The sequence below is a fragment of the Eptatretus burgeri genome, chromosome 13 (assembly GCF_056783735.1).
Source record: "Eptatretus burgeri isolate ZD-2024b chromosome 13, Ebu_testis_v1, whole genome shotgun sequence".
Taxonomy (NCBI): domain Eukaryota; kingdom Metazoa; phylum Chordata; class Myxini; order Myxiniformes; family Myxinidae; genus Eptatretus; species Eptatretus burgeri.
The window spans coordinates 72,949,313-72,959,328 of NC_140973.1; the positions used below are offsets into that span (position 1 = coordinate 72,949,313).

Genomic DNA, 10,016 nt, shown 5'->3' on the forward strand with positions numbered 1-10,016 from the left:
ATGTTTTTATTTACAATGCAACGGTGCTGTAATTATTCCGACACTTGCTCAGGCTCCAGAAGGTTTGCATCCAAATCCTCAAGACTGGCGCCTTCAGCCGAACTTGAACGCTGGACGACTAATGGCAAGCCAAGTATCACCACCACTTGGTCTCTTCTCTACAATACCCTTAAAGTTTATGTTTTTAAAGCTTGGTTTGGCTACTTCGAAAACCTTAACATATGTTAATCAAAATATGAATCTTTGTACAACTCCCGATATTTTAATTGTTTATTCTGTGACATATTTCATTTAACTTCAACTCATCTTTTAATGATTGGTTCTGGAAGATGTTCAAGCTGCATCATACAGGGTGCACTACGGCACCAAGTGTTCTTCATGAAAGGTAATAGTGAGATTAGTGAAGGGAGCAGCATTGGTCGGAATCAAAATTCCTGGTATAGTCACAGTCTGCACAGTGGTCTTCATGCCATCAGGGCACGGTTCCTCAATCGCAATCTCACTACAATGGCGACTTTCGTGCACATCGAGTAGAGTTTTCCTTTGAAAGCCCTTTCCACACCGTGCACACTTAAAAGGCTTTTCACCTGTATGGCTCTGCATATGCCTCACTAGGCCCGATTTTTGATGGAAGGCGACGCCGCACTCGTGGCACACAAAAGGGCGCGCGCCGAGATGAAACTTCTGGTGCGTCACGAGGCCTGATTTCTGGTGAAAGGCCTTACCACATTGCTCGCATTTATACGGGCGTTCCCCAGAGTGGAATCTTTCATGCGCCACCAAGCCTGACCTTTGGTGAAAGGCCTTGCCACATTGCTCACACTCAAACGGTCGCTCACCCATGTGAAATCTTTCATGGACTACCAGGCCTGATTTCTGGTGAAAAGCCTTGCTACAATACCCACATTTAAATGGCCGTTCACCGGAATGAAATCTTTCGTGGACTATCAATGCTGACTTATGGCGAAAGTGCTTCCCACAATGCTCACATTCATAAGGCCTTTCGTTGGTGTGAAATGTTAAATGAGTCAGCAAACTCGATTTCTCGAGATAAGCTTTACCACATATTGAACATGCATGCTGCCTAGTCCGTTTCTCACCCAAATGGCGCCTGACATGTCTCGTGAGGTGAGATTTGCACTTAAATGCCTTTTTGCACACTTCACACTCATAAGGTCTTTCATTTGTGTGACTTCTGAAGTGATTAACAAATTGGGATTTACATGTGAAGGTCTTACCACATTTCTTGCACTCGCACTGCTTATCTTGAGAACGAGTGGGATATGTGTGGGTCCTAAGATGGGACATCAAACCCGGTTTATTGTAACAAACACGGCCACAAGTTGTGCACTCAAAATTATTTTGACAACCCTTCTCCTTCACCAGCACCAAAATGGTCTGCCTCGGCTGCATCTCTGCCGGCTTGGAGTAGGGATGTTGATCGAGGACTTCGTTGGAGCTTTGCAAGTCATCTGGACAGGAGCTTGCAGATGTCTCCGAACAGGCCAACTGAACTTTCAACTCTGCAAAATTGCACAATGACAAAGGGGTCTTGTTAAAAAAACAAACACACAAAAAAAAAAAAACAATTGAATATATATATATATATATATATATATATATATATATATATATATATATATATATATATATATATATATATATATATATATATTGTGAAAGTAGAAATATTACTTTGGGGTCAACATGATATTTGCATTAAATAGCCTCAAGGAGAACGGTGACAAAGGCAAACACCTCCTTTACACCTGTAACAAGAACTTTGCAGAGAGGGGTGTTTGAATTCCCAACCCCGAAGTTGAAGCAACGCATTTTAAACCTAAAAAAAAAGAGTCTGAACAAAGGCCGTAAAAGTAATGTTGCATTCCCAGAGTTTAGACCCAACTGCAAAGCCCGTGTCACACCTTTGGCCCAGATGTCCTAAGTGGTTGACGCTCGCACTACACCGCAGGGCACTCCCATTTATTGTCCTGTCATCCTAAATTCACTACTGTAATGGTTGGAAAGAAGGTGTTTCCAACAAGGTACCATTTTAAACTAAGAGGGCATGTTGAAAAGTAATGTTTCCAATTCTTTTTCTACCAAAACAGGTTAAGATATTCTCATGAAATAAAGCACAGTCTGCACATTAGTCCTTCCAACCAATGGGTGCGAAATCTCGTGATTGACACAAGCTGTCTCAGTGCTATGAGAGTCAAGATGGCAAAGGTCAGCATGACATTGTTAGTGCAGTGCGTGCAGAGCTGATTTACTATGAACATGGAGATGACCAATTCCTGCTTGATGATGGGTATACCATTACGATCCCAAGTAGTAGATGGTCAATGGAGTACCACCACAAAAAATGATTTTAAAATAAATAAATAACTAATGAACACCCAAGTATCTGTCAGGAAAGTCACGCTTTCGGATTTTTGGGACGTGAAAGGGCTAGTCCATTTGGAATTCATGCCAAAGGATACCGGCATGAACTCAGAGTGTTGCAATGAAACGCAAGAAACTGAAGGTAAGGATTCAGAGGGTTCATCCTGGCATGCAGATGGCTCTCTTCCACACCTTGGTGGAGAATATTTTTCTTCTGACGATGTCAAGGTCACTGTGAAGCGCTGGTTAAATCAGCAGGATGCACATTTCTCTCGTGACGGCATCAAGAACCTACATGGACGTTGGTGGAAACGTGTAGACCGTAGTGGTGGTTAGATTGAGAAATAAATTTGCACCATGGTAGAATAAAGATCAATAATAGTATCTGTATGTTTCATTCAAATATCTTTATCTGTTTTGAAGAAAGAATCAGAGGCCTGACTTTTCAACATCCCCTCATAATATTTAATATAAATCAGTCACAGTGCACAATAAATAAACATTATATTCCAAACCATATCGGGCATGATTCTGATGGGCCCATACTCAAACAGGAAAAAGTCCGAGCATAAAATACAGACTCATCTTAATCTAACATTTTAATCAAGACAAACAGTTGAGGGAAGGAATGGAAAGGCAGCGAACTAATGAATTGGAAGCGAGGGGAGGTGAAAATAACTGGAAAGGACGACAAGGATTTTGTACACATGAGGAGGTCATTGCCCATGTGGGTTGTCGGGTGAGGAACCAACAAACCGAAACAGCAAAATGTTTTTGATGGGACATCCCCAGATATCACAATCACAACACAATCATCCATCCATACTCAAACTAGCTACTCATCTTGCAAATATCTATGCAACCCTACTTCCCCAATTGTCACTACCTTTCCTGGGAGACCTTTCTATGCATCAATTACTGAGTGAAAGGCCCCAACCTTACGACTGTCCTAACCTTCCTGTTAGGCTATCACTGTTCAACGTCCATTTTGCATTTATGTTACCTCTCTATCCTTCATAATTATAGTCTCATAACCATTTCCTTTCCAACCTAAAATCTCCCGTCTCCTTCAGATGCTGCACATAGCATAGTCTCGTTAGCCTTGGAATCAATCTAGTCACTCCATGCTGAACCCTCTCGATGGCAGTTATGACCTTCCTCAGATATGGTGACCAGAACTGTGCACAATATTCGAGATAAAGCCTCAATATATTCCTGTATTGTTAACACTACCTCTTGATTAATCCCCCTTCAATTAAAATCTTATTATAGCTTTACCGTTACCTAACCCCCTGCTACCTGGCATTATGCTGTTTATCCCCCCTAACCCCTTATCAACTGAAATCCCTAAATCCCTCTCATCACATACCTCAAACATGATGTAAACCCCATTTTCATTATTCTTACTATTAAACTGCATCTGGCAATCCATTGACCAATTTATGAAAGTATTTATTTTTCTGAATGTGATCACCCACCCACCCCCCCCCCCACCTTACCTCCGAGCCAAGTATCACCTGTAAATTTAGGAAGCTGACTGTTAACCCCATGCAAATCGTTGATGTACATTATGAATAACTGGAACTGCACCAAGTAGATCCCATACCTCCGCCAGGCTGAACAGTTTGTATTTCGTATCCCACTGATAGACCGAATCTGGATCCAGACCTTAACCAAAATCTAATCGACTTGTTCTCAGCACCGAACAAACTCATCCAAGTTTTGTCACAAGCCGTCCACAACTTTTTGAAATACCATGCTACATATCGTTTTTGGCCCCATCTCTCAATGGTGTAAAATCAACAAAAAAAGATTCTTGTATCCAAATCCATATCTTCACCAAAATCACAATCGATTTGTCATCACACACCCAACCTGTCCACCAAGTTTCGGCCGAATCCGTCCATAACTTTGAGATATCCAGCTCACAGACAGAGGTGAAAACAACCTCCGTCCACCTTTGGTGACGAGGTAATAACAGTCTTACTATTGATCCCTGTGGTACCAGACTACTTATTGTCAGATAGCCTCCCACTCACAGCCACTCTTTGCTCCCTATCACTAAGCCAGTGTCAAATGCAGTTAGCTATTCTACCAGCCATTCTACAAGCTGCAACAAGCCGATTTTGAAGTTCTCAAACCAGTTCTCGCTGGCGTGGAACGTGAGTAGACGCGATTGAATACACAAAGATCTCTCCCGTATCACCGATCCACTCAGAAAACTCCAATAAATTTGCTAAACATGATCTCAAAACACGAGTCAAATATGTTTGAACCACCTCGTGGTGTTAAAACATGCTAAACATGATTAAAGCTTGCTATAAATCTATTCTCAAACAGATTCTTACCGGTCTGAAATGGTAACACTGAGTCTTCATCGTTTTTTTTCATAATGGGTTTTACCTCCACATCACAGTCAATGCTGCTCGACACGTCTTCTTGAAGATACAAAACATATTTGGCGTCTGAATTCATCTCATCTGTGGAGCAAATAATTCCATTAGCCAGGGAGCGGTGGTGGATTGGTAGTGAGAGAATGAGTTAGGAGGTTGACGATGAAGAGAAAGTGGAGTAATGGGGCAGCAAGGGGGAAAGGAGGGAGGAAAGGGGGTGATGCAAGGAAATAAGGATAACATTTGTACTCCACACTTATGGAACAATGCATTTTCCACAAAAATAAGTTAAGTACAAGATTACTACCATGATAAACAAGGTGAGGCTGACATTTTGGGCACTACCCTCTATTGGAGCAAAGGAGTGAAAGAGAAGTCAAGGGAGGATAATGAAAACAAATGACTCACATCAAGGGGAGGGGGTGAGACTAGACTGCAAAAGGTCAGAAGGTAGGACTTTCAAGGGTGGGATGACATCATTGAACATTAGAGGCCTAACAAGGCAGGAGGTCTATTCCAAGAGACCATCGCTATTCCACCGATGGAAAGTTGGTGGGTTCTCCATTTTATACAGGCTTGCATCTGGCTTTGCTCCTAGTGCTTGACCCAACCACCCCCAAGTCAGCCAGCTCACACACATTTTTCAAGAAACCTTACCTGATTACCCTCCTAAAAGGCCAGGCTGGTTATCCACCGAGATTCATTGTCCCACGATTCTCCCGATGGTGAAAATGTCTCCCCATGTCATCCTCCTCACATTAGTCTTTCCAATGTACCATTGATCATGACCTCAATGTCCTAGCCTTCCTCTTACAATCAACAGTGCTCACTCATCCACATCAATGATTTCTTCAACACATGCCGATTCTTTCCCACTGTGTTCCGCTCCAGGCCATTGTTGCTCGATTTTGTTTTATTCCTCTTTTTCATCCACCTCCCACTTTACTCAATACCCTCTTCTTGTAGTTTGTAAACTTGCTATCTCTTGTTGTTTCGTTCCTCCATGCACCTGTGGAAAGATCAAAATGGTTTTTGGATCGTTTCACAATTTGAAGTTTTTTTTCGATTATGATTTTGATTGCGAGATTGGTAAGGTGATGCAAGGAAAAGTTAAATAATGGAATTCTTTCTTCAAATTTCAGAACTTTTTATATTTTTATTTTTTAAAACGGGACAGTAATCGGAAAATACTTAATTAAAAGATCGTTGCGAACCAATCTCCAACCAGGCACTTCCAAGTGTTCATGCAAGTACTGCAACACCTGAACTTTCATCAAAATAACCACATCCATTTAAGGATCTAAAAGCAAACTTAAATTAGACCACAAACTGCACTTAATCGAGCATCATTTACTGCATCAGCTGCACTCTATAGCAAAACACAGAGACGAGACAAAGACCAGGTGATAGTTTCCTTCAACACTTTCTTGATGCAAGAACAAACAGCACCGATGTTTCCAAACCAACAACAGGTAGTCACTTCAATTTTCCCGATCATTTGTTGCATTTCTCTGCATCAGGGAACCACTAGCACATCTAAATGCAAGGCACCAAGAGTTATTTTCATACTTGGCTCAGGAGCACCAAACGGAATTGATGGACATTTTCTTTATGTGAACAGTTTTCTTTTGTTATTTAACAACCTGTCATGCTTTCTCCAGTTTCTTTGGCTGTATGCTGTACAATTGTTTGGGTAATTCCTAAATTTATTTTATCGACTTGAAGGTAACCGATATCAAAATGACTTTCACAGATATTTGAATCATCGACAGATAATTACACACGTCTAACTTTCCACAAATGATTAATGGGGAATAACATCAAAAAAGTGAAGATAACCCAAACTTTTGCACAGTTCTGCATATATAATTGTGGAAATGGCCCTGAGTGTGTTATTAAATATAGGATTAGCACAAATCCCCCATTAAATGCATGTTTAGCCAGGTTGTTCGGTAATTGGACGTTACATGTGTCGGGAGATGTAGCAGGCTGTCCATTGTTCGTGCATGGTGGTGTACAGAGAGGTTCTTCTTCCTTCCCCTCTCCGGACGAGGGCCCGCCCAGTCGGCTGAGAGGGTGTGGCCTAGAGAAAAGGGGCACACCCCAAAAGAAAGGAGGAAGTGAAACTGCAGGAGCGCCGGGAAGGCGGTGGTGAAACAGAGGAGCGAGCGCCGGGAAGGCGGTGGTGAAACTGAGAGGAGCGAGCGCCGGGAAGGCGGTGGTGAAACTGAGAGGAGCGAGCGCCGGGAAGGCGGTGGTGAAACTGAGAGGAGCGAGCGCCGGGAAGGCGGTGGTGAAACTGAGAGGAGCGAGCGCCGGGAAGGCGGTGGTGAAACTGAGAGGAGCGAGCGCCGGGAAGGCGGTGGTGAAACTGAGAGGAGCGAGCGCCGGGAAGGCGGTGGTGAAACTGAGAGGAGCGAGCGCCGGGAAGGCGGTGGTGAAACTGAGAGGAGCGAGCGCCGGGAAGGCGGTGGTGAAACTGAGAGGAGCGAGCGCCGGGAAGGCGGTGGTGAAACTGAGAGGAGCGTAGCGCCGGGAAGGCGGTGGTGAAACTGAGAGGAGCGAGCGCCGGGAAGGCGGTGGTGAAACTGAGAGGAGCGAGCGCCGGGAAGGCGGTGGTGAAACTGAGAGGAGCGAGCGCCGGGAAGGCGGTGGTGAAAACAGAGGAGCGAGCGCCGGGAAGGCGGTGGTGAAACTGAGAGGAGCGAGCGCCGGGAAGGCGGTGGTGAAACTGAGAGGAGCGAGCGCCGGGAAGGCGGTGGTGAAACTGAGAGGAGCGAGCGCCGGGAAGGCGGTGGTGAAACTGAGAGGAGCGAGCGCCGGGAAGGCGGTGGTGAAACTGAGAGGAGCGAGCGCCGGGAAGGCGGTGGTGAAACTGAGAGGAGCGGGCGCCGGGAAGGCGGTGGTGAAACTGAGAGGAGCGCAGCGCCGGGAAGGCGGTGGTGAAACTGAGAGGAGCGAGCGCCGGGAAGGCGGTGGTGAAACTGAGAGGAGCGAGCGCCGGGAAGGCGGTGGTGAAACTGAGAGGAGCGAGCGCCGGGAAGGCGGTGGTGAAACTGAGAGGAGCGAGCGCCGGGAAGGCGGTGGTGAAACTGAGAGGAGCAGGCGCCGGGAAGGCGGTGGTGAAACTGAGAGGAGCGAGCGCCGGGAAGGCGGTGGTGAAACTGAGAGGAGCGAGCGCCGGGAAGGCGGTGGTGAAACTGAGAGGAGCGAGCGCCGGGAAGGCGGTGGTGAAACTGAGAGGAGCGAGCGCCGGGAAGGCGGTGGTGAAACTGAGAGGAGCGAGCGCCGGGAAGGCGGTGGTGAAACTGAGGAGCGAGCGCCGGGAAGGCGGTGGTGAAACAGAGGAGCGAGCGCCGGGAAGGCGGTGGTGAAACAGAGGAGCGAGCGCCGGGAAGGCGGTGGTGAAACTGAGAGGAGCGAGCGCCGGGAAGGTGGTGGTGAAACTGAGCGCCAAGGTGGCGCGATCGGTTTTTCGTAAAGAGCGAGCCGAAAGAAAAGGCAGGGAAGGGACTGCAGGAGGTCTGTCTGCAGTCGACTGGGAGGCGAGCGAGAGCCGGGAAGGCAACAGAGAAACGACGAGTGTCGAGCCAGGTGAACGGCAGTTGGAGGAACTGAACCTGAGGGTTAGGTTGCAATTTACTTTGAGAGAACCTGGCTGCTGTGTGAGTTGGCGATCGACTTTATGAGCAGGTCAGACAGGTTCAACCTGCGTCAAACCACGGATCCTCTGTCCTTATTCACGGCATGGCCTGCCACGTCTTGTGGTCCCATCGATCCGCCTGTGGTGGCCAACACCCCAATTTGGCCTAACCTGGTGAACAGGCCAGGCCCGGACTTGTATGCTGGACTTTGTGAAAAGCCAGCTGGAGCATACCATAGATCTTTCGTTTTGTGCCGTTGACCTTACGGGGGCTGAACGCGCTAAGGCTGCGTGCGTGGGCGGTGCGACAAAAGGAGGACGATGCTGCCATTTTGCCACGCGGCGTTTGAGCGTGGGCACTCGAATCCGTTGACATCGACTTGTCATGAGCTGCACGTGCCTTTAACATTTTCCTCTCGTCCATGAGGCAACACCAAGTACTCTGTTTCTTGTCTGCATGTTGTCCAAGGTTTATCTCGCTAGGGTTCCCTTCGAAACCCATAGCTCCCTAGTAAAGAACAGGTTATCAATTAATTATAACATTGTCGTGAATGCTTTGCTTGTGTTGTGTTCCCTGATGTGTCCCCAATAAATCTGGCTGAGTTATACGAGATTTGCCGACTTGAATTATTCGTGCCGTGCTGAGAAACAATTCACTCGATTGGTATATAAAACCAAAATGGTTACAGACTGGCAGAATTTGCTCGGCCTCAGACAAAACCAGTCTGTAACCAGGGTCTATTCCCCCAGCTGGCAAGGCACAGGTGTAATTTGGTATCGTGATCTGAGGCGCGTAACCCGAGAATTGTGCCGAACCAGCCGGCGTTATAACCCCGGAGACGGCGGTGCTGTTAAGTGATGTCCGAATTCTTAACACTGGGGTCAAGAGTCAGATACGAATCCCACCATCGCTGAATCCTCAACAATATATATATATATATATATATATATATATATATATATATATATATATATATATATATATATATATATATATATATATATATATATATATATATATATATATATATATATATATATATATATATATATAGTTAGTTACGGTTGTGGAAATTCACAGAACACCATGCAGGTTCCCGAGAGGTCAGTTATTTCGGTACGTGTGTGTTCCAGGTTAGAATTCCCCACCGATGTATAAAGGGTTTTGTTCGTGTACCGGGCTGTGAACCTTTGAGTTAGCCGTTATTCTTTTCTGTCTTTTATTTCAAACAAACAGCATCTCTTCAACGACACCACTACAACCACGCCACCTTCACCACCACAACAGCATCTCAACAACCACGCCATCCCCACCACAGCGCCAACCACACTGCAACCACGTCCGCTTGTGGCAGGGTGATTTCAACCATGTCCGCTTCTGGCAGGGCGATTTCAAACACGTCCGCTTCTGGCAGGGCGATTTCAAACACGTCCGCTTGTGGCAGGGCGATTTCAAACACGTTCGCTTGTGGCAGGGCGATTTCAAACACGTCCGCTTGTGGCAGGGCGATTTCAAACACGTCCGCTTGTGGCAGGGCGATTTCAAACACGTCCGCTTGTGGCAGGGCGATTACAAACACGTCCGCTTGTGGCAG

General features: G+C 46.1%; 1 protein-coding gene across 1 annotated transcript in view; it reads right to left on the minus strand.

Moving 5' to 3' along the window:
* Positions 1-256: 256 nt before the first annotated feature.
* LOC147014759 (uncharacterized) overlaps positions 257-10,016 on the minus strand; it is a 45,685-nt gene continuing 35,925 nt past the window's right edge. The window contains exons 7-8 of the mRNA XM_085850613.1: positions 4,734-4,865; positions 257-1,523 (exon numbers count right to left, since the gene is read on the minus strand). Coding sequence (XP_085706739.1) covers positions 358-1,523; positions 4,734-4,865 — 1,298 coding nt within the window. The 3' untranslated portion in view covers positions 257-357. The remainder of the gene's footprint in view (positions 1,524-4,733; positions 4,866-10,016) is intronic.